This window comes from Nipponia nippon, unplaced genomic scaffold (genome assembly GCF_047370975.1).
Source record: "Nipponia nippon isolate SJK-2023a ecotype South Korea unplaced genomic scaffold, ASM4737097v1 scaffold_12, whole genome shotgun sequence".
NCBI classification, from domain to species: domain Eukaryota; kingdom Metazoa; phylum Chordata; class Aves; order Pelecaniformes; family Threskiornithidae; genus Nipponia; species Nipponia nippon.
In genome coordinates this window covers 3,386,155-3,410,733 of record NW_028262313.1, presented here as the reverse complement: position 1 = coordinate 3,410,733, position 24,579 = coordinate 3,386,155, and the positions used below count along the sequence as shown (strand labels likewise).

At 40.4% G+C, this 24,579-nt stretch overlaps 1 protein-coding gene across 16 annotated transcripts in view; it reads left to right on the top strand.

Annotated features, from left to right (window-relative positions):
• The first annotated feature begins 810 nt into the window (after positions 1-810).
• ATRX (ATRX chromatin remodeler) overlaps positions 811-24,579 on the top strand; it is an 89,057-nt gene continuing 65,288 nt past the window's right edge. For 3 of the 16 annotated variants that reach the window (XR_015702527.1, XR_015702528.1, XR_015702529.1), the window contains exons 1-7: positions 812-1,023; positions 1,635-1,688; positions 13,848-13,960; positions 17,119-17,174; positions 19,000-19,052; positions 20,702-20,826; positions 22,134-22,253. Coding sequence is in view for 10 of the 16 variants with exons in the window: in XM_087748413.1 (XP_087604539.1) it covers positions 1,004-1,023; positions 1,635-1,688; positions 13,848-13,960; positions 17,119-17,174; positions 19,000-19,052; positions 20,702-20,826; positions 22,134-22,253 (541 nt within the window). In the remaining 6 variants the exon portion in view is untranslated. Of the gene's footprint in view, positions 1,024-1,587; positions 1,689-13,847; positions 13,961-15,868; positions 15,946-16,007; positions 16,039-16,117; positions 16,193-17,118; positions 17,175-18,999; positions 19,053-20,701; positions 20,827-22,131; positions 22,254-24,579 lie in introns of those variants that run through there. The other 13 variants (XM_087748405.1, XM_087748404.1, XR_015702530.1 and 10 more) reach the window with 12 other exon arrangements.

Genomic DNA, 24,579 nt, shown 5'->3' with positions numbered 1-24,579 from the left:
TAACATCTGACAGGAACGTAGAAGCAGCTAGTCAAGCAGGGAAAATTATCTTGGCATGCTTATGTGAAGCTGCAAATGATGTGTTTCCTTATCTAAAGAATTTTCTGATTTAAAAAAAGTTCTAGCAAAGCTGGGCTTAAGTGAAGCTCTAGCTAGGAGCGTAACTTGGGTGCTGTTCAACAAATTCAACGTCGATAATTCTCAATATAGCTTACATTGTTCATATCTTGCTGTCTTTTTATTCTGTACTTGGGAAGTTGTCTCCTCCCAAGCTCGCTTCTGTGCTCATGTCCTGGTCTGCTTTGAGTTCGATGGCTGGTCCCCGCAGGGGATTAGGGTCATTCTGGTGCTGTTACTAAGAGTTTGGCCGGCGTTGCAGTGTTACTCTTCGTGTGGCTGTTGTATTTAAATGCCACGATTAACTTGATGTTGTTGAAGCCAGGTTGCAGAATCGCCCAAAGCCGCAGTCCTCTGACGATGAAGTGGGTGGCTGGGGACAGGGTGAGGCCCGACCCTCGCTGTCGCCGCTCGCTCCGTCCCCTGTCGCCCATGATAGTCCCGCAGGGGATGCGTCTGGCTCGGCTCCCGCCACAATGGCCGAGGCCGTCGGGGCACCCATAGGCTGGAGCACCCCCTGCTGGGCAAAGTCGTTAATACACTTTGTTTTGAAATGATGTCACGGGACTTGGTGCGTGACGTCAGGCCCCTGCCGGTGATGTAACCCTCCCGCCAGCCAATCAGAGCGGGGAAGGTTGGGACGGTGACGTGACCGACCCTAGCAACAGGCCCCGTCGGAGCCGCCCAATTAGAAAATCGCTGGGGGCGGCAAGGAGCCAATGGGAGTCGGCGAAGGAGGAAGGCGGCAGGAGGCAGGTCTCCCTCAGCCTCCCTCCGATAAGATGGCGGCGGAGCTTGCGATGGTGGCAATAACGGCTTTGTCTCCTTTCAGCGCCTGAGCCCGGTTCCGGCCCGGCCGGCCGCACCGAGCAGCGGCGGCGGAGACATGACCGCAGAGCCCGTGAGGTACGGCCCGGAGCCCGCCCCTGCCCGGCGGCGGGGGGGGAGCGGCGGCCGCTGCTGGCGGGCGGCCTCCGCGGCTGCACCGCCCGGCCCGCGGCCCCGCGGCGGGGGTGGGGCGGGGACGGGACGGGCCCGGGGCGGCGGGCGCGGGCGGTGTCGGGCAGGAGGCGGGATGGCGGCGGGAGGCCGGGTGGGCAGCGCAGAGGGAGGGGACGGCGGCGGAGGCGGCCGGGCGCAGCCGGCCGGCGGGCGCTCGCCTCGGCTCGTCTGGCCGCGGCCCGGCGCTTGACCCGCGGCGGCACGCGCGCCCCTCTTCGCCGGGCGCGGCGGGGTCGGGCCCGGGCCCGGGGGGCGGGCAGGGCCGGATTGGGCAGGGCCGTCCTGTCCCGTTCCGGCGGGAAGGCCCGGAGGGGCGGGGCCGCCATCGCCCCCCGCCGCCGGCCGCCATGCCCCCGCCGCCGGGTGCGAGGGGATGTGCCCTCCGTCCGTCCGTCCGCCCGCCCGCCCTCGCCCCACGTGTCTGCGCTGTAGTAAAGTCCTTTCTCTCCCGCTGATCCCCCCGTGGAGGATCTGTTTTCATGCTGGTTTACAAACATCTCCCTCTACCCTTGAAGAGCTGTCTCCTACCGTGTTAATTATTACGAACGGCTCCTGTTTGGCTGCGTAAAGTAAGTAAGCTGACAAAAACCCAAGTGAAGTCAGTGTTAAGAAAGACGCCGTGTTACACTATTAATAAATAGTTGGCTCTGTGTGCTCTCAGTTTATCGGTATCTCAAGGGGTCTGATCAACACAGGCCATCACTCACAAATATTCCAAATGCCTAAGGCACTATGTAAACAATAAAGTATTGTCACTTGACCCTCCCGAATGTTGCACATATCTTCAAAATCAAACAGTGTTAAGAAAGGGAAGCATCATGCTGTCTTAAGTGCTGAGCCTTGGATAAAGTTTTTCCGTGGTCATACTTGTGTATCTTTACCACCCAGTTTTAGACTCATATTAACTGGTTCATAACTGCTGTTTAGTTTCAGCCAAGAGTTAAAGGGATGGTAGTTTCCCTCCTTTTTTGTGTTGCTTGATTTTAAAGCCTTAACGTTTCTGAGGAAGTAATGCATATGTACTCTGCTTCCAAGAAAAAGAGATTTTTAAAAGATTATCACCGTTACTGATGTTGATCGCATGCTGGATGTAAGTTATGAGCATTGCAAATATACATTATTTGGTGTGTGACTTCCCAACAGTTAGCAGTTTCTTCTGCATATGTTTTCATCCTTGTTTTGTAAGATAGGAATTGTCTCTCTCTTCCCCCTTTCTCACTCCTACTTTCTCCCCTCTGTGTTCTTAAAGTACTTTGACAGCTTAAACCACTTTTGTGTTGAATAGATTATTTTGTGTGTCAACTGAAATACTAATAAGGCTTTTTCATTTTTCTTCCCCAGTCCCTGAAAATCAAGGGTAGAGTTTGATTTTTGAATAGCGAAAGGGTCTGGATTACTAATATTTATTGACTGTTCTATGGTGCCAATTAATATTGCACATTCTGAAAAATGCTCTTCCATTTGGACTGCTTTGCTTTTTATTTTACTCTGACTTGTATTTTGTTCCCTGTTTTCCCATATTCTGCTTTGTCTTTTTTTGAACTGCCTGTTCCCGTTCTACATTATGAAGGCTTTGTACTTAGCCCTTTCTATATTCTTACGTTGTCATTAGTGCAAGAGTTAGTGTTAGTACTAAGGGCCTGCTTAGTTGGTGCTTCAGTGGAAGAGGATACAGAAGCTCATACGTTTTCCATGCCATTTTTCAGATTACCTGCAGAGAGAAAGGTAAATTGGATTATTTCAGATTATGTATGATCTTGAAGATCAAAAAGTATGTACAAAATAGATTTGAGATTGTATGTAGTCTTTGGGTCGGATCTGTCCCACGTAATAAGCAGGCCCAGTGACAAAATACTTTTAAGTAGATAGGCATAATATCTTTTTTTTTTGGTGCTCCAAACTTTTCTTCTCTTCATGTTCTTATTCAATCTAAAGTTTTTATAATTCTCATCCCGTATAGAGCTCACCTTGAACAGTTTGGCTTTATTTTACAAGAACAGTTCCATGCCAGGAACTAGGCAGGACATTGTAGGGTACCATGGTTTCAGGGTTATAAGCTGATGAACACATTGCGTGGGCTTTTTCATAGTTTCTGTCAATTCAAGTTCTACTTAAAGTTGGAGTTGGAGAGAATGAGAGGGAAAAGAAACACACACACGTTCTCTCTCTTCCATTTCCCACAAGTCCTGTTGGCCTGTCAGCTGCCTGCATTTCTGTCACCCTGCACATTCATTTCATCTTCTGCTATCTGCAGTTTTGCTCATGTAAAATGTGTACAGAAATAAAGCTAGGAGATTGTTGTTAGAATTCTTTGGAAGATATGCAAACAACAGAGCTTCGATGGCAAATCTTTTCCCAGTGCTTCTGGAAGATAGACTTAAAGGGTTTAAAAGGAAAGTAATCAATCAATACTAGTCTGCTGGCTATGAAGTTTAAACATTTGTTATGAGGAATACTTTTATTTAATATTAAGAACCTAGGAGTCTCCCATGTCCAGGATGAAAAGTTTCGAATGCTGAAAAACATAATGAAAACTGGAGTAACTTATTAAGAAACTTATAAAATAAATGCTGCCTCTGTGTATGTTTATAAAGATTTCTCTGCAACCTTTGCCCAAAAAACGTGATAATTTTTTTTTTTAAAGTGGAGGAATCTTTGTCATAGTGACCTAACCTGTTCCTACCAGTCAGTTCATACATTGTACAAAATAAGCACAACAATAGCAAAAGCAGATAAGTTTTGAATCTTACTCACTTGAACCATCTGCTAGTCAATGTAGTGGTACAATTTTTTTCTAAGTTGGCAAAATAAACTTCACTTTTTTTTTTTTATGTAGTGTAGACTTTTCAGCTTTCAGTAGGATATTTTGGTAACTTCGTCTTAACATTTTTGTTAAATTTTCTGAATTTTTGAGTCACTTGAATGTCTTTGTTCTGAGTGATATTACAGGGTTGTTTGAGGCATGTCATATAATGCCACAGTAATGTAATTGGAAATAAGTCAATAGCAGTCTTGCATATTCATCTTTCACACAATTACGTGGAATGGGCATAAGCAGATTCTTTGACTCTTCCCCCAAGAAGAGTAAAACTTTAGGCTGGCTGTCGTCTTCTGTGCCAGGTGTGCCCCAGAGCCGATGTGTTTGCACTACTTAAATGAAATTTTCTGAGAGGAACTTACTGCAGTGACTTCATTATTTCTGTTTTAGTACAATGCCGTCTCTGTTAGGGTTTTGTAAACTTTGTGTCAGGTTCTTTATAGGGCTTAACTGAAGGTATCTTCATTTTCTATGAAATAATTAGGTGTGACAAAGGGTGTATAATACCATTTTTGCATGGGATGGCCAGTGTTAAGGATGGCCTTAACATTGTGGAAACCTGAATTTCCCAGTTCCATTGTAATTGAGCGCTTGCACCCTCTGCTTGAAGGGAGGAAAAGTTAGTGCTTTTTATGTGGATATACCTCACCAGAAGTAAATATGAAAAATAATACTAAAAAGTGCTGTGTTCACCATAAAAACAAATGCCTGCAGTCTGTGACAAAGTGTGTTTTTTAGATTGGATTGTAGATGTGTCTTTATAAGCAGAAAAGCCCAAGGATACTGCTGAACGTCATGAAATCGCATTTCATATCACTGGAGCTCAGCTTGTGCCTGCAGGTGATTTGGAAACATGAATCAGTTCATGGATAGGTCAGTGGCAGGTTGTTCCAGTGGTGAGTCAGGAGGGGAAAGAAGAAATTGTAGAAATTCAGTGCCAAATATAATGGGAGGTTTTATATTTACTTTAAAAGATGGTAGGTGAAGTGCCCTGATTTACTAAAGGAAAAGTATAAAGCTTTCATAATTTGTTACAATATCTAACCACCAGGCAGTTGTCGTTCAAGATGGATGATGGACTGATTGATGTTGATTTTTTTTAATTTTAGAAAGGAGTGAAACCTTGAAAAAATCAAGTACTTGATTACACAGGTGGTTGACCAGTGTCAACTTTAGTGCTATTTAGGCAGTTTATTTGCAAGTCTGAAAGCTGCGCAGTTGTAGGAATTTCTGTCTTAGTAGGTCCAACTGTAGCCCTTAATAGGTTCAGCTGTAGAAGCCTTGTTGGGCAAATAAATCTGTCGTGTGAAGCAAAAACGAAAAAATTAGGCAATAAATTCAGGACTGACAGTGGGGCAAACGGAGATGACTTTTATCTTGTAAAATAAAAACTACGCTTCAGATGGGCTACAACCCTTAAAACCTGTGGCAAACCTGACTGGGAATATCTGGGAGACTAGAAGGGACACGCTTTAATTCTTTGACAGAGTTTGTAGTGAATCATGTCTTGTTGAGAGTCTGTGATAAACTCCGGGAAGCAGAAGGCAAATGGAGCAAAAGAGAAGGCATTTGTAGGGTTAGAGCGGAATGATGCTATAGGACGTGGAGCCCTGCTTTCCCTTTAAACAAAGCATGTTTAAGCTTTTTAAATACAACTTTCTATTTTGTATGTTATATATGCTAGTTTGAGCTTCCTTTCCTGAATTAATATTTGCTAGGATATTTGTCTCATAAAGGTGAAAATACTGTATTTAGAGTTTCAAGGGGTTGACTTCAGTCAGTATTCTTCAGGTTGCAGATTATTTTGTTATTGAAGTTACAGACTTCTGTGTGGCATTCAAGCCAACCTAACAATGCAATTGTTTGTCTTAGCTTTTTTTTTGCCCTTCTTTTTTTAAGCTCCCGTTAAAGAAACAGGTTAAAAAACAAAGAATTTTTACTTTTTAGTGAAGCACAGTAACTCTCAGCCAAATCCTGATATGGTTGTTTGGATACCATCTCAGTAAAAAGAAATTGTGTAATCTTCCTTGAACAGAATAAAGGGTCTCTTAGTGACTTTGAACCATTGCTTTCTCATTCCCCTTGTGTGTCTGGAGGAAATAATTCTGTTTACTTGTATGAACCTGTTATGCTGTACTTAAGCTCCAAAGTTACTTCATCCACATCATCGAGTGTCTTCACCTGTACTAGGTATCACTTGATTAAGACCCTGTGGATTTAAAGTCAGTTCTAAACAAAGTAAAAGAGTGAATCTGTGTTAACGAAGTCTTAAGCATAGAATCTCTGAGTTTAATGAAGTGCTAGATGCCTACATCTCTTTTCAGAGAGAGCTTTGGTATTCAGCTATTTTCTGGCTGTATCTGATTCAATAAGTTTAATGTGGTACAATTCCATCTAAACACAAGAGAACTTTTTTACTGTGAGAATGGTCAAACACTGGAGCAGGTCATCCAGAGAGATTGTGGAGCCTCCATCTGTGGAGGTACTCAGAATGTGACTGGACATATTTCTGGGTGACCTCCTGTAGCTGTCCTGGGCACACCGCTGGCTCATATTCAGCTGGCTGTCGACCAACACCCCAAGGTTCTTTTCTGCCAGGCAGCTCTCCAGCCACTCTTCCCCCAGCCTGTAGCGTTGCATGGGGTTGTTGTGACCCAAGTGCAGGACCCGGCCCTGAGCCTTGTTGAACCTCAACCAGTTGGCCTCAGCCCATCAATCCGGCCTGTCCAGGTCCCTCTGCAGAGGCTTGCTACCCTCCAGCAGGTCAACACTCCAGCCCAACTTGGTGTCATCTGCAAATGTCCTGAGGGTGCACTCGATCCCCTCGACCAGATCATTGATAAAGACATTGAACAGGACCGGCCCCAGTACTGAGCCCTGGGGAACACCAGCTGTGACCGGCTGCCAACTGGGTTTAACTCCATTGACCACCACTCTTTGGGCCCGGCCATCCAGCCAGTTTTTTACCCAGCAAAGAGTACGCCCATCCAAGCCATGAGCAGCCAGTTTCTCCAGGAGAATGCTGTGGGAAATGGTGTCAAAGGCTTTACTAAAGTCTAGGTACACAACATCCACAGCCTTCCCCTCATCCACTAAGTGGGTCACCTTGTCATAGGAGATCAGGTCAGTCAAGCAGGACCTGCCTTTCATAAACCCATGCTGACTGGGCCTGATCCCCCGGTTGTCCTGTATGAGCCACATGATGGCACTCAGGATGATCTGCTCCATGACCTTCCCTGGCACTGAGGTCAGGGTGACAGGCCTGTAGTTCCCCGGATCCTCCCTCTGGCCCTTCCTGTAGATGGGCATCACATTTACTACCTCCAGTCGACTAGGACCTCCCCGGTGAGCCAGGACTGCTGATGGATGATGGCAAGTGGCTTGGTGAGCACCTCTGCCAGCTCCCTCAGTGCCCTTGGGTGGATCCCACCCGGCCCCATAGACCTGTGGATGTCTACATGGTGCAGCAGGTCGCTGACCATTTCCCCTGGGATTATGGGGGCTTCATTCTGCTCCCTGACCCTGTCTTCCAGCTCAGGGGGCTGGGTACCCCGAGAACAACTGGTCTGACTATTAAAGGCTGAGGCAAAGAAGGCATTAAGTACCTCAGCCTTTTCCTCATCCTTTGTTACTCTGTTATCCCCTGCATCCAATAAAGGATGGAGATTCTCCTTAGCCCTCCTTTTGTTGCTGATGTATTTATAGAAACATTTTTTATTGTCTTTTATGGTAGTAGCCAGATTAAGTTCCAGCTAGGCTTTGGCCTTTCTAATTTTCTCCCCGCATAACCTCACGATATCCTTGTAGTCCTCTTGAGTTACCTGCCCCTTCTTCCAAAGGTCATCGACTCTCCTTTTTTTCTTCTTCGTGTCATTTACCTGACCAACTCTAATTTTGCTGCTGCCTGGTAGTTTAAGCTCACATAGCATATTGCTGCCACTGAAGTTACAGTCCCTGCCTTCCCAGCTCAGACTGTTATCACCTCTGCTTGCAGAAACATTCCTATCAAGGAGCAGTGAGCTTAGGGAAATTATCCACATTCAGTAGAAGAAATGGCTACTTTTAGTATGGATCAGCTTCCGTGCATAGGTCAAAACAAATACTTGGACTGAAGTGGAGGAGAAAGGAGAGAACTGAGAGTGTGGCTGGCTCAGGTGTGTGTGTTGGGACATGAGGGTTTGCGTCCTTCGGCAGTAGAGCTGGGTCATGCCAACTTGAACGGATTGTGTGAATCCTGATTGTAAAGCCTCACTTGTTTTGGCGTAATTGGTATATCAGTATAAATAAGTTATAGAATATTAATCTGATATTGGCTATACGGTATCATGTTGCTTTGCCCTTGGAAAACCATTGTGAGTTAAACAACCACTAGGATAGAAGTGCTCTGTTTCCCCACCTTTATAAAACCATATTCTTTTGCTTGTTCAACTGATACAATGGTGGGCCAATTTTATTTTCTGGTTATGTATTTTTTCTGAGAGGGGTGGGCTTCTTAGGGTATTGCAGGTGTGTTCACTCCTTTTCTGATTAGGGATGAGAAAATAAACAACTTCTGTTGTAGGTTTTGCCATATTTCACTCTTTCCAACAGTCTTAAGCTATTTCATTCATGTGTGTTCAGCCACAATATTGACACGTTTCGTATGAAACGACTGTGTAGGTTCTGCTCTTGTAACTGAAATCTTTGAATTGGGGTAAGTCTAACACTTTTCCTTCTTATCAGGAAAAACTTTTATGAAGATTTGCAGGTGACAGAATACTGGCCCAATTATATCAAGGCTTAGGTAGTATGAAAGGAAATTACACATTTTGGGGGGGAAGGATGCCTACTAGCAGTTTTGCAATTGTATGTTTAATTAAATTACATCAATTTCAGCTTTATTTACTATAAAAGAGTAATTTTAAAAGATTATGTTTGTAACACATTAGACATAGAAATGCTGTGGAAAAATATCTTGTGATCTCCTTCAGAACTTTGGGTGCATCCATGTTAGCATCTGAACTAAGACATGCATTTTTGAAAAAAGTCTCCGGATTGTCCTTGCTCGTTCAGTTTTGTTGATAATGCGGGGGGGGCTTGGGGTGCACAAACTGGATTCCTTCCAGGTGGAACTAAGCTGCAGGATGTGCTCCAGCATTCTTGATGTGCTCCAAGTGCTAGTGCTTGTTCAGTCTGCAGAACCAGGCTACACCTAGTTTGAATTCCTGAAATGTATGTAGCATGGATATTGGGTCATCAGCACTAAAGCTTCCTGTGTTCTAGGGCAGACATAGTCAGTTCTTGCCCTTCCTCTTCCCACTGTTATAATTAAAATATTCAGATTTTGCTGTGGACTCTCAGATTTATGGTATTCACATAGGGATACAGTCTGAAGCAGAGGATGGGAGTCTACAGACCGGCCGTTTAAAAGCCCATCTGGTTTTATTTTTCTTTAATTTTTTTTTCCTAAGGAGTCTTTAACTTTGCTTAATACTTGTTCTGCAGTATTTCATTGCACTTCAAAAGTGAAAAATGATTGGGACTTAACCTGAAGCAACTGTAAAGATTAAATTAAAAAACTTGTGCCCTTGAACTACTTTAAAAGTTTAAACATAGAAAAATTTTAGACAAGTGTTGAACTTAAGGAAGGTGAGTACTTAAGATAGGAAAAATTTTGCAAAAGCGTGTTTGTCAACATTGAGATAGCTGGAAAGCTGGGAAGCACTCCTGTTTCACTGGCTTTCAGGAGCCACTTGAAATTCAGATGGGCGCACTTATTTAGACTAAAACTTGGTAGGATCCTGTGGAAGAATGAGAAATTAATTTGTTTAAAGAAAATACAGTTCTAAAACTATTCTTCCAGATGTTGACAATAACTGGGACATTCCCCACCTACATTTTTGAAGTGTCTGAAGTAAGTAGATAGAAACTGAGCACAATAACAAGGTTTTTCCAGTGCAGTTTCGCAGTATAATCCAACGTGGCCCGGGTTTGCTGCTGAAATGGGCAGCCCTGCTCTTTCCCCTGCCCTGGCTATGAATTTTCAGCACCTCACCTGCCATCAGAGAGGATGATCATGTGAATGTGTGGCAAGTTGGATCCAAATGAAAACTGCCCTTAAAATTTTATTTGTCCAAGGTGATTTGACTCACTTTGCAGAGGCATGATCATTAGCTGACACAGGCGATGAAGTAATGTGGTGGGTTGACCTGGCTGGACACCAGGTGCCCACCAAGCCGCTCTCTCACTCCCCTCCTCAGCTGGACAGGGGAGAGAAAATCCAACGAAAGGCTCGCGGGTTGAGATAAGGGCAGGGAGATCACTCAGCAATTACCATCATGGGGAAAACAAACTTGATTTGGGGAAATCAATTTAATTTATTGCCAATCTAATCAGAGTAGGGTAATGAGAAATAAAACCAAATCTTAAAACACCTTCCCCCCCCACTCCTCACTTCTTCTCAGGCTCAACTTCACTCCCGATTTTCTCTACCTCCTCCCTTCCAGCGGCACAGGGGGACGGGGAACGGGGGTTGCAGTCAATTCATCGCACGCTGTCTCTGCCGCTCCTTCCTCCTCAGCAGGAGGACTCCTCACACTCTTCCCCTGCTCCAGCGTGGGGTCCCTCCCACAGCAGACAGTCCTCCATGAACTTTTCCAGCATGGGTCCTTCCCATGGGCTGGAGCTCTTCACGAACTGCTCCAGCGTGGGTCCCTTCCACGGGGTGCAGTCCTTCAGGACTTGTCGGACACAGGGGAAGCTTCTGGCAGCTTCTCAGAGAAGCCACCCCTGTAGCCCCCCGCTACCAAAACCTTGCCACGCAAATACAGTACAGGTATGCACATACAAGGGGAGAGCAGTCAACAGCCAGACTGAATTAAGTACGTTGTGTCTAGATTAGGACACCACTTACCCCTTCATTTTCTTCTTATATATTGTATTGGTTTGTAGAATCATTTAGTCTAGTATGTGGTGTGCCTAATGTGTACTTTTTTTTTATCCTAGTAAGAGCCAGGCATTTACCATTTAAGATTACAGCGCTTGTTCTGAATTTAGGTAAGAAATGGTATTCTTATAAGATAGTTTCCCAAGGTCACAAATGAGGTTCGTGGCCAAACCAATAATAGTAGGGCACCTTTCCTTTCATTCCTGTTTTAATTAGGCTAAACAGTGTTGAAATAGCTCTAGACTGATGGTGAAGCCATTTGCTTAGAATATGCAAGCCTGAAAACACTAGTAAATAGAGTAGGGACTGTTGCTGTATGGTAGAGGGAGACTGTTTGCTTCACTTAGTGCTTCTGAGAGGGTTCTAAATGTTTAGGCTCCTATGTTTTTTAAAAAAATACACATTTTATAGGTTGTGCTCAATTTAATAGTGGATGGTCTATTAATATATTACAAAGAATAAGGATTTTGCAGTAGAAGCTTTAAAAAAGATTACAGATAATACGTTCTCACCTATAAATGCACGACATAAAATCACTTTTGTACAAAAACAGGTAAAGCGTTGCCCTAAATTAAAATTTCTTTGTGGTGAAGTATAGTAAGTGTAACACCTTTACTTACATTTGACCTCGTATTCCTTAATACAGGCTTATGGTACAAAATGCTGAATAATCAAGAGGAAAAACAAGTTGAGAAGACTTCTTAGTATTACTTTGTAGATTTTTTTTTTTGGTTGTTGTTTGTCAGCGTGAACATTTTGCTCTGAAAACGATGATTTTAGGCTAGTTAGGCTAAGAGTTAATAAATGGTCGTAGATAATATTCCAAGTGTTAGTCACAAAGAGGCATGCTATTCTGAATGTTTTGTATTGAGAACAATAATATTATAACTCATCTGTAGTTCCCATTTTCTTTTCTAAAGTGCTGTTACCAAAACAAGTTATTTATAAACTAAATGAGCAGAATTCCACATGTGGGTTTTTTTGTTTTTACTACCAAAACCGTACTTTCCTGCGGCCTTTCTAAATGTGCATTAGTTCTTCAGACCATCTGGAATAGATATAAAATCTTTTTATGTACTTTTACTATCAAATAATTCTGAACAACTCTTGAATTTTTTTTTTTTAACTTAATGTGAATAAATTGTCATTGAATTTCCTTTTTATGTAGAGCATGCAATCTGTTAAAACTGAAGTGTACCATTACCATTTTCTGTAATGTTTTCCAAGTATGCCCTCCATCCATGACAAAAAGGGAAGCCCAGGTTTAGGGACTGGCAGTTTTGTAGCAGCATGAGTCCAGTAATTAGAGGGAAAGACTTTTAGACAGATTGAGAGAAAAATTTTAAGATACACTCGAGAGTAAAACAGGCTTTGTTACGCTCCTTCAAAGTTGCTCAAGTGATTGATGGTATGCATGTAGTCTCAAAAGAAAAGTGTCCTTTACTCATGCAGAAAATCTTCCCATTACAAAGTGCTAGTTTGTGTTATTTTGAGTACTTCAGAAGATTTAAAGAAATTACAGATTTTTTTTTTTAATGGATGTTTTATGTTGTTTTATATGTGGTTATTTTCACTGGTTTAAATAGTCATTTGCATTAATGTGATGATACCCTTTCACTCATTGCTCAAGAGAGTGCTCACCTGCATGTCCTTCTCATGACACAGGTGATTTTATTTTTTAGCAATAACAGTTAAATTGAAAGTCAGAAGTTAATAAATTGATGTGTTCAGAGAAATAGTAGAGATGGTAAAGGCGAGTGGATTGAGCTTCTGATAAATATTCAAAAGTCCCTACAACCTGTAAAACAGGGACAGAAAATCTTATTCCTTCGTGCTGTCAAAAGACTATTTTGAAAGTAATGGGGGGGAGATAAAAAGTGAAAAGGATGGAAGCCTGTATGCTTTAACTGGGTTAACCTATGAGTTCAGCAGTTTGAAAACCCGTATCTGGTAGCAGATAAGGAGCAATGACTCAGACATGTCAGCTGGCAGATTCTGGAGGACTGATAGCGTCCGTCTGGGAGGGCAGCAGTGACAAACAGCTGAGAGCGGTAACTTTTGGTACAGGGGGGCTGGAAGGGTGACTGCCCGTGGCCTCAGTCAGCGCGCATGCGGCTAGAAAAAGGCACTTGTCTCAGGAAATTGTAGAAGCTTTGGGAGGAGAAAATCTGAAATAAACAACGTAAAATGAGAGGGAATAATATGTAGATTATGAAGCAGTATAGCTTTTTAACGAAAGCATAGGATAAAAGTGTTACCTTTTTACTGTAATGAGTATATATACAAGACTAACAGTTCCTGGTGTCTAAAACTGCCTAGTGACAATTTCCAGGGTACTACTTTTTTATAAATTAATTATGAATACTCATACAAACAGATCAAGAAATGGTCTGATCCTCCATGGTTGTTTTTTGACAAAATTAATACAGGATACACAGTGTATATCGATGTGGCTGATTTAATATAACCTTTGCATAAGCATGTAGATCTGTCATACTCAGTGGACCTGTTTGTTTCTAAGGTTGTAGGTGAAATTTTCCTATTATTTCTAGGGTTTTATATGCCCAAAGGTTGCATTTTTGGTAATAAAATAAAGATTTTTTTTTTTTTTTGGTCAGCTTTTGACAAAGTAGAATCTTAAATTCATTTTTTGCTATCTTCGTGTCATAGCAGTATTACCACTCAGACATCCTTGAATTTTGTAAATAATTTTAAACAGTAAAAACTATTTAAAATAGACTTTTTATTATTACTGTTAACAGAGTCCTTAGTGCGTTTTTGTCAATAAGGCTGCACCTATTTCACTCCAGGTTTAACAAAATTGTATGGGTTTTATTTACTTTGATATTCTCTTGCAGAAACAAATGTTAAGCAATAACTGAGCTTCTTTTGTAGGTGTGTATTAATTATGATTAAACATAATTTCTTTCAAGCTTGCTAAATTAGATATATAGGTAACTTCAAGTTTTACTTGTATTTTAACAGTGAAAGTAAGTTGAATACATTGGTGCAGAAACTTCATGACTTCCTGGCTCAGTCATCGGAAGAATCTGAGGACGCAAACTCTCCTCCAGCATTATCTAAAAACAAAACCATAGGTAAAAAGACATTTTATGTTTTTATTTTCAATATATATATATGATTCTAAAGTCAAATAACTTTGTGTTGTTACTTCACTTCACTGGGGCAGTTATGCAAAGTCCTAATGTGATTTAAGTGGTGGTATCTTAATAAATATACAATAGGCCTTTGATACAATATTTCTTTCCGTTGGGAATCTTTTCTAAATGTGAAAAAAAGCTAATCCTACTGGTAATTTACCTTCCATGAGACGTGGGATGGCAAACATGCATGTATTTGCTGTGGTAGGGGTTCCTTGTTCAGTTTTCCTGAATGTGTAAGTGCAGTATCTTGTTTTTTTCTGCTGAAGTAAAGCAGTCCTCGTGGTTGTGGAAGAAGTTCTGGAGATTACGCTTTCGTAATTACTTGAAAAAGATTTCTACATGTAATCTGGAGACATTTGAAAACAAAGTAATACTTCTGAAAAACCTTGAGTCCCACACTAGGTCAAATTTGGTATTAGAAATTTTTACTTAGAAGTTAGAAAAAGGTAACGAATTTTAAACACTTTGTTTTGATTACAGTCATAAAAAGTGAAATTATTTCATAGCAGTACTGAATGAAATTTGTTTCCAAATTTAACAAGATTAAATCTGTTTCCTAGTTTAACTAGGACTGGATACAGGTGCAAAACTTTTCAGTCTCTACTGTTTAATGAGCTAAAAGTTGTGCTGAAGTGATAGAGTACAGGAGAATGAGAGTGTGTTGGCTGTGTTACGGAGTTTATTTTCAAACTGCTGTTGTCCTAAGTAATAAACTTACGTGGGTTTTCTGGTGTGCAGTTATTATCTTTTAATGTTTTGTCTTGAGAGAGAATCTGCTGCCATGTGGTGCTAACCTCCTTTTGTCAGCATCAAACTGAACTGTTAACATAGGAAAAAGAAATTATTTATGTGCTACTGCAACAGAATAATAAACTAAACTGTGATGTAGATGCATCTCAAAGTGAAATTTTGCTGAGGAGCATGCGAGGAGAGAAATCTTTTCCCTTTATCCTGTGTAGTTATGAAGTAGAATTTGGCTCCTTGCCTTAAAACACAGATTTACTTTGAAACAGGGGTATACTTACAAATTAAGAGCAGACAGGTTTCGATGTTGTTTCTGAGATCTCAGATTTTATTTCTTAAAAAAGGAGATATTAAAGTTGAAAAGTCAAGAATTAAACACTTAAATATTAGGAAATGCCAGAATTAACTGTGCAAATTTACCTCCCCTCCCAACTTTCTGTGAATAATGATAGCGTCTTCAGCAACTGTCCTGTGTGGTTTGGTTTTTGGGGTTTTTTTTAATCCACAGGATGCTCATTCAGTGTACCAGTGATAGACGTGATCGGGGCTGAATCCGGTTTATATAGTAATGGAACTTGTTTTGTTCCAGCATTTAGAGGATATGTGAACTACTAGGTAGAGCGTTGTGAGGAGGGAGATGATGAAGAAGGTTAAGCGTGGCTCAAGAGAGCTGGAACATGTCCCTCCCACGCACACAGGTCAATTAAAATATGAAGGAGTTGCTCGCTGAGCACTTCCATCTTGTGCATTGCTGTGGAGCTGAACTGCACCATAATGCTTATGTGCTAGGAATGACAAGTAAAGTGAAATGGCACTGGTAACTTTCATTCTGCCTTTTCTTAATTTTTGAGTACTTGATTTTACAGCCTTAATAATGTTTCTTTATCCTGTCTGCATTGGAATTGGATGTTTTCCCTCCTCTACATTCGTGGGTGCCAGCAGAATCCCTGAGAGCGTAGGTGGGACTGACCTCCTGCTCTTGTTTCAAGTGGCCAGCCCCTGCCCTGGAGCAGCAGTCACAGGGGAAATCCTGCGTTCCCATAGCCCTGAAGTGGCCGGAGCACGTGCAGCTGGGTCAGCGCTAGGAGCTGTGAGGGGATGCAGCAGGCTCGGCCATTCTGTGGGGGTGACACGTGTACAGTCTGGTCACACGTAGAAACTGATGATGGAGTATGGTCAGTTGCTTTTGGGAATGGCGCATGTGTGGTCTGAATGCAGAATCTACAGACATTGTAACCACCAGAATCAAAGAAATCTCTACTGAACAGGTGCAAACTGGTATTTCCCATGGATTTATCACTTGGGTAAAATTGGTCGAGAGAAGAAGGTGGGCAGTCTCTAGTCTCCAGAAGAAGTGTCAAATTTCAGGTTCTTTACTCAGAATGGGGGAATGCCTGTAATAGTTCAAAGAAGAAATTTCAGGTACTTAAAAGGGCCAAAAACTATGTTTCCATTTTTTATTCCCACCTACCTTAGCTTCACACGCAGAAAAGTCTGGATAATTTTGGCTGAAATTTGCACAAACAATTCAGCCTAGGCCAAATACCCAGCATTAAATTTTCTAATCAAAGTGATTTAATTTTTTTAAAGTGTAAAAGAAAATTGTTTGTTTGTTTTTCCCCAAACTGAAGCGTAAGGCCACAGTAAGTTGCAGTGCTAGCAGTCTCGTGTTAAAATCACAAATGGTCATGATGCGTATCCTGTAATTATACTACCACTTTACTTGCATGTTTCTCAGTAGTGCATCTATTAAAATACTGCTATTACTAAGCCTTCTGAGCAACTTCATGCAAGTATCATTGAGTTACTGAACTTGAAACTTTCCCTTCCATTACCTGGACTGGTGGATGGAACAGATATTAATAGGTCGCGTGTCTTCAGGTTTTATGTTCCACAGTTCCCAAGATTGAGAAATGGGAATTCTCTATCGTACCCTGTATCAAATGGGATTTTTGTCTGGTTCCATGATCCCAGATTTAATATTGTGTTTTTAATGTCAAGATGCGTAAGAGAAAATACTTAAAGTAACTTCTTTCGGATTAAAAAAATGCACTATCTATCTTATTTCTGCATATACAGTTGCACTTCCATTTCTTCAGTATTTCTTCACCAATGGGAAGGCTGTCTTTCAGCCTATCAGCGACTTAACTGAAAGTCATTCCTAAATGGTTTCTGTAACATTTATGCCATACAGTGGACTGTGTTTTGTGGTGCAACGGTTTGTCTCTGAAAGTCATACAGCCATCTTTATTCGTGTTGGTGAAACATAGACAATGCTATGACATACAACATGAAGAAGTTTTAATATTTCTTGCATTTCAATGGATTCCTTTAATTTCTCTCCATAGGTAAAAGCAGAGAACCTAAAAGTAGTCCAACTTCAATGGAGAACAATAGAGAAGAGGTAGGAATAAAAAAGCTTTTGAATTTCAGTTGCATGACTAGTGCAGAACGGCTAGTATAGGAAATGCTGAGTTCACTTTATTGCTTTTATAATAAATACTTAAAGAATATTGTCAGAACCATGCAGTAAATGTCATCATATCTGCTGAATAGAAACATAAGCTGTAAAATATTTTAAAATAAATTTTAAATTAAATTTATAATTTTGAATGATACTCACTTTGATTTAGGCATATGCAAACAATCCTGTTTCCCCACACACACCAGCCCCCCTTTTTTATTTCTAAATTACTGAAATACACAAATTTACTTGGGAAACTTCATTGTCCTCCTGATGCACAATAATTCCTGGGAAAAATGTCTCTAACACAGTTTAGAGAGTTAGGTTTTACTTACCTGAGGTATGCGATTGCGTTTTTGTTAAGAAATGCGAAGTGTTGTTAATTGATTCAGATGGAGTATATTGCAAAGCGAGTTTTTCTTTTTAAAGAAATTTGGTTAATATTCTTTTATCCTTATTCTGTTCTTTGGCTTATGTGTAAACAGGCTCTTGGTTTTGGTTTGAAAGAATAGGTCTCTACCTTGTATTTATACTTACACCCTGTTACTCAGATAACAGTAGGTACTTAGTTGTCCTTTTAGGCAAATATGCTTCCTTTTTTTAAAAAAGAAAAAAGGATAGAGATACAGGATCTTTATTAAACATGAGCAAAGTTCTTCTATATGTGTGTTATGTGCATCAAAGACATTTTTCATGTGGTATGTCTTACTAATATCTACTCTTCTGTTGAAAACATTGTTTGACAATCTGTTAAGATGTAGAGAAAGCACAGGTGCCAGCGTCCTGCCTTAGTTTGCCTTTATTGCAGTAAATGGAGGTATTTATTTGATACTGCCCAAACCTAGTTATGATATGCATGCACAAACCTTTAAAAAATCAGTTTTCCTGTACAGCCAGCCAGCCCTTCCTGGCACGTGAGCCAGGTAACAAATGTCTGCATTCTGCTGGCTGTTCTTGGGTGCATACTAGTGATAGCTCCCTAGTGCCAGCCTCCACGAACCCTCCATATCTGTATGTCAGAAAGGATGATGGTTTCTTCATGTAGTGGGAAAAACGTTCATAGACCTGCATAAGCTACTGCGCTGTGCGGAATCCCGGTGAATTGTAAAAAAGTGAAAAAGCACAGCAATGTGAGGTAGGTGGGTATGTGAGAGTTAGGACATTCTTCCATGTGCTAATCATGCAAGTTAACGTTGCAGCGAAGATACACAGAGCGGGAGGCCCCAGAACTGTTCATGATTAGGACCGACCAGTGATCATGAGCCGTTCTCAGTCCCTTCTCCAGAACGCTGAGAGACCTTTCAGCAGGTAGTGCAAGCTGAGAATTGCAAGGAGAGAATTTCCTCAATTTCATGAAGAGTCAGTGCTTGGAGATATGTGCAGTGTTTCTCTCTGAATGTCTCAACTTACAACAGTGCCCTCTCTTAATTTCTTTTAAGATATGTGCATAGGGAGGTTAGTGAACATTAGTGACTTCGAGTTTGGTGACACCTACTTTTAAATCTATTTTTAAAAGAATAATGACCTCTCGGAGTCTTACTACTGATCTGAAACTCCATAGATTTAATTTAACTGAGCTGGCATGACTACTGAAATTGTGTTACTTTTTGTTCATGCTTTTCCTGCTTTTTTTCGTTTGTTTTTGGTTTTTTGTAAGAGTGCTGGTGACTTCCGAGATGTGTTCTAGTTGATGTAAGAAACCGTTTTTATGGACAGGTCACTTGGTCACAAATGTATTGACTTCTTAATTTTTTCTTGTTTTTAGGGCAGTAGTTCTTCAGAAAGAACCAAATCCTTAGGATCATCACGTTCAAAAAGGTTGGTTTGGGGAAAAAAAAAAAAATCACTTTTTGGCATATGAAACTATAGAAAAGTCCATGCACTATGCCAGATACTTTTAGTATACATGAGTATAAATCCATCAAGTTAGCCGAGTGCTGGTAAAACAAATGCCTTATAGTGCACTGAAAATGCAAACCATCTTTCAGTGTCAAAGGTTAAGATCATAAAGCTTGATTTTTATTAACAAAGACAAGAAGATTATCCTGTATCTTCAGGACAAAAGTGTTTATAAAATTGTTGCTTCACTCTTGCTATTTCTACATGCAGGATTCTTCCAAAAATGTAAATTGGATCGCATGGAAAAAAGGCTTTATGTACCTTACTGTTGGGAGAACTGTAGAATCAAAATGCGCTGTTAAGTTGTCCTGTGCAGAAACTGCCATTTGCTTCATCTCTGCTTAATCCTTTTTTGCTCTTTGTTTTAAAAAAAGTATGGACTTGACTGTTGACCAACCAGTTTGAACCTACAGGAGACAAATTATTTGTGACCTAAGTAACAGCAGACACCTCTAGTAAAACTCCTTCTCATCTTTTGCTCTCAGCTGATGCTCATTCAAGTTGTCCTTCATGATTTTTTTAAATCCTAGTATACCGTATAGATAGGTGAGCTCTTCTAAATGCACAATTTCAACAGCTGCCTTCTTACTGCTCTTTAAAAGTATTGTATATCTCTTTTCACTCTCCTTTTTATCTGAGTTTGTTTATTTTATCATGTCTGCTGGAATTAAATAATATCCTTCATTCTCCTTCTTCCGTTTGTCTTGATTCCATATTTGCAAGCATGGTTTTATATTTGGCTTTAATTTCTTGCTCATACTCTGAATCCAGTGTCCTGCTGAACTCTTTCATTTATATCATTTTTACAGTCTTGGTTTTTTGCTTTCCTGTCTATCACTAAAGGTATTTTCACTCCTACATTTATCATACTGTGCCTGATACTGACAAAAACAGTATCCTGCAGTAGTTCATGTATTACTTTCAGATTACTGCAAATTATGCTCAACTTTTTTTTCCTTCTCCCTGCCCTGCCATAATAAATTAATTCATTTTAATGGATTCAGTTCTAAATTACGTTTGTGTGAAATTCTGGCAACTGGTTGTTTTATTCAACAGTCAGCATTTTAATTTCTTTCTGCATTTCCTTTATTTCCTTGCAAGCATTTTTTTCTGCCAAGCAGCTTTTTGTCATTTGCTAATATCTGTGTGTTCTCTTTGCGCTGCCTGTTAAACTTGGAACGATGTGTAAAATTTCAGAGCAGACATTCACTTGTGTTTCATTCCGGCTTTTTTCCTAAAAGTGTGACTTTCCTGCATACCTTCTTAAAAACACATCAAACCTTGATTTTACAAAAAAAATACAGCAAGCCTGTGAAACAAAAATACTTTATTAGTAGATCTCTTTATTTCACATAGGAGGGGAGAATTCCTGTTCCTAACAAGACAATTAGCCTACAACTTACTTATCGTAATAACTCAGGGCATCCCACCTCATAATGTCTTAAATGAATTTAAAAAGAACATAGGTTTCCCCAATTAGTATGGTGTTTTGCTTGCAAAGCGCCAGGCTTACCTGTATTGCAATATGTAGTATTTGTCACGGTATGCGTTTTTTTCTGTCTATGCAGGAAACCTACAATTGTAACAAAATATGTTGGATCAGATGATGAACAAATCTTAGATGAAACTGTAAATGAAGATATTTCAAATGAAAACTCAGAAAACGATGTTGATATGAAAAGCTTGCCTAAAGGTAGTTCATGTCTTTCTTTGTTTCTGAATTCAGAAATTAGCCAAGGTTATGATGCAGCATAAATCATTGACTAGAATGCACATGTATTAGTAAAATGCCTGTCGTAGGTCCTGTTGGCTTTTACATATAAACATACGTGCTCGTGCACAAACGCACACCCCCTCCCCGTGCACGCGCATTTAAAAGAGAAAACCAAGCACCTTAGTTTTGACCCCAGCATACTTTAATCTGGGTACACCAGGGTGTGCTGGTGAGTTCATTTCAAATGTCTACTGACATCTTTATAAAACCAACATGAAACAGGGGAAATAATTTATTTCTGTTCTTTTGTAGAAGTCTTAAACTCTGTCACTTACAAGTCTTACTCATTTTACTGTTCTGTCTTTGAGGTGATTAACGATTAGATCAACAAAAGCAAAATTAAATCTGGAGGGGAAATGTCATTATTGGATCTATTTTTAAGCACCCTTTTAAAACAGTTAATACTATAAGCCTACGTCCTGTTCTTCTTAACTATAGTGTGAGTTTGAGTAATCTCTTCCACTTCTTACCTATGAAAGTTACAGGAAGAATTGGAGGGACTGCTATTGTTTACTGCATGAGTAGCAGTATTTAAAGCAGTCACTTTAAAATTATTTTTTCAGAACGTTAGATTATTCCAGTGTCCTCACAACAAAAGTATTAAAACTCTGAGCTCTTAAGTAGGAAAGGTGGTTTTTCCTTCACATAATTTTGGTTAGTAGTCTTCTGTGTTTAAATAAAAAGGTGAATTTCTGAATTTTGTTAAAGACATAACAGGTTTTATTCTATTGCTTTTTCATTTATTTCCTGCTGAAATAAATTAAGATGAGGGAAACCGGATAGAAGGGAGAAAAGAGAGAGAAAAAAGTAGTTACTCTAAGGCTTTTGATAGACTTAAGTGACCTAACCGAAGTCCTTTATTTGTAGCATTGCACTGCAAATTCCTGTGCTACACACACCCAGCAGTATGACAGTCCTGTTCTGCACATCCCACATCAGGGCAGAGAGAGCAGAATTTGCTCTTCATAGCCCATTCAGTCTTTGGCTTTTGTCGTAAAACTGCAAAGCAGACGTAGTTTGAAGTGTGTGGTGGTTTTTTTGTTTGGTTTTGGTTTGTTGTTTTTTTTTTCCTTCCTGTGAACATCTGTGCATTCAAAACTTTGTTGAGTTTTAGTCAACAGATTGCACTTTTTTTTAAGGTACTATGTTGGCTTTTATTTAAACAGGACTTTTGCACTTCATTTGGATGTGTAATGGTTTCCAATTTCTAAATAAAATTATTCTAGGTACAGTGGTTGTACAGCCTGAGCCAGTGCTGAATGAAGACAAAGATGATTTTAAAGGGCCTGAATTTAGAAGCAGAAATGCCGTTAAAATGAAACCTGAAGCTCCCAAAAAGCGTGGAGGTAAATACAATTTAAAACATTTATTAAAACGGGTTTAAATTGTTGCTTATGACCACATTTGGTACATCTAAAAATTGTTCATATTTCTAATAAATTATCCTAAAAATACCTCCACTCTTCTGGCTTTTTGTTCATTAAGGATTCTAGCTGGCTGAAATTAGCCTCCATTGCTGCCCCTGCAGTGCAGCAGTGAAAGCTAAGATTAGTTCTCATTAAACTTCTTATTTTCAGTAGCTATAGGATGCATCATTAGGTACTCTGTATGGACCCTTCTTGCTTTGTATTCAGAATGGTTGCTTGGTTGCAATCAGGTGTTAGAGGTATTCCTTTTTTAAGGAATTCTATTGGAACACCATTGATACGGGAACATTCACTGACTCACCAAGAAAAGTTGAGCAGGGACGTGTATAGGCATATTACCAATCAGTGAGCTAACAAGAAACATAAAACCTCTAACAATTCCAAGACTTTTTTGTTTTGTTTTTAAATTGTGGGAAATTGCCTATCAGTGGGCCTTTCTAAGGATTATCTTTGAAAAGCTGCCGTGCCAGCTGTTTTTGCATAGCTGCTGCTAAAACTGAGGAGAAGTTAGGTAGGTAACAGTGGTAACAGAAATTCATCTCTCATTTTTTTCCAAAAAGTAAAGGAGAAGGAGGATTATGTGCAACGTAGCCCCAAAGAAGGCAGATATTTTTGTTAATACTACTAGCAATATCTTAGTTCACATACCTACAGCAGTACCCAGGATATTCAGACAAACAGCTCTGGTACACGCTATTCCTTCTTCCCATTGTACCATTTGAGATACTCGCTCTCTTTAAAGTGTTGTTATAATTTAATAAGTGCTATTTCTCCATCTGTGGTTGAAGAGGAGTAAAATGTGACTGTGTGGAAATATGCTTGTGCATACATACGGGCTCATGCATGATTTTAATCACATTTTGAGCATTGACGTTTTCTCTAAATTATTAATCTTTGAAAGTCAGTTCCGTTCTATTCATGCAAGATGTCCTGTTCAGCATATAGGAATGTTTTTTCCATTTGTGTTTATAACAATTTTACAAGATGTCCAACATAAATCTTCAGGGGTATAGTGTTAAAAAGACAGGACTCTTCTGCTTGAGCTTTGTGGCCTTCGTCTGCATCCCCAGGACAATTCATACAGCCTGTCTTCCAGCTTTTTTTCTTCATCCTTAGAGAATGCAGGCTTTCCTTTGTCTGTCTGGACTGGTTACTCAGGTACTGGTGCCTGACATAATAGCTTTGGAAGGGACATCAAGAGTTTGTTTAAGCCATATCCAGGGCAACCTCAGCTGTATCTGTGTCACTACTGATAATCTTTGACTTGATTTTAAGGCTATCCAGTACATGTGTTAAGCTCCTGTCAACTTTCAGGGCAATGGGATAGGTACTGCCTGCTCCTGTGTTGTCCCCATTTCCAGACCAGGAAAGGTAGGCAGGCGAGGGACATGACTGCAGTCTACCTCAAGAGCAGCTGGATTAGGAATGTATCAAACCAGTTTTATTTTGTGATGTGTACAGAAGAGGTAGTGCAGATCCATTTATTCTGCACCTGCACGCAGCAAGTTTAGTTACACCACCTTTCTCTGGCTACTAGAATGAGGTGCCCAGGCTGCGCACATACAAAGTTAAGCATTACTGGTTTAAGCAGGTAAGCACGTAGTCCCAACTACTTGAGATCTTGAATTCCATGCGTGGTGCAAGTAAATAAATAATAATAATAAAACAAAAAATGCCAGTCTGTCTTGTTCTTTGCGGAGTCCATCTTCGCATTTTTATTAGGAGTTCTATGTCCCGTTTATGTTAGAAATAGTAGTAGTAATAGAACTCTTGCCTTCCTAGCATCCAAATGCTCTTATCCAAGACTGTAAGAGACATTGTGTCAGTTCTTATTTTCAAGTTTTGTGTCCCCAGAGTGGTTATGGTTGTATTTTTGCTAATAAACTCATAGTTAGGAATGGTTTTTAAGTAAGTATTTTCTCAGTATTTATGAATTAGTAGTTTAATTTCTTTGGATCATCATCATTTGTAGTAGTAACATGGTTTACAAAGGTTTGCTTCATAAATGAGACCTTTTTTTCTGGTGCCAACTTGCAGATTTTAGGAAGGACGCAGTAGTGGTGCCCCCTAAAGCTGTAGAAGAGAGGAAAGCGGCTTGGGAGGTGGCAGTGATGAGCTTGTTCTCCCTCAGTTGGCTGTTACCCTCTGTGCTTCTTACATCCAATTAAGGACTGTGACGTTTGGCAAAGCCTGGGTGCTGCTTGCTATAATAGAATGTAGTATTCTTTTCCAAGTAGTATAGTGT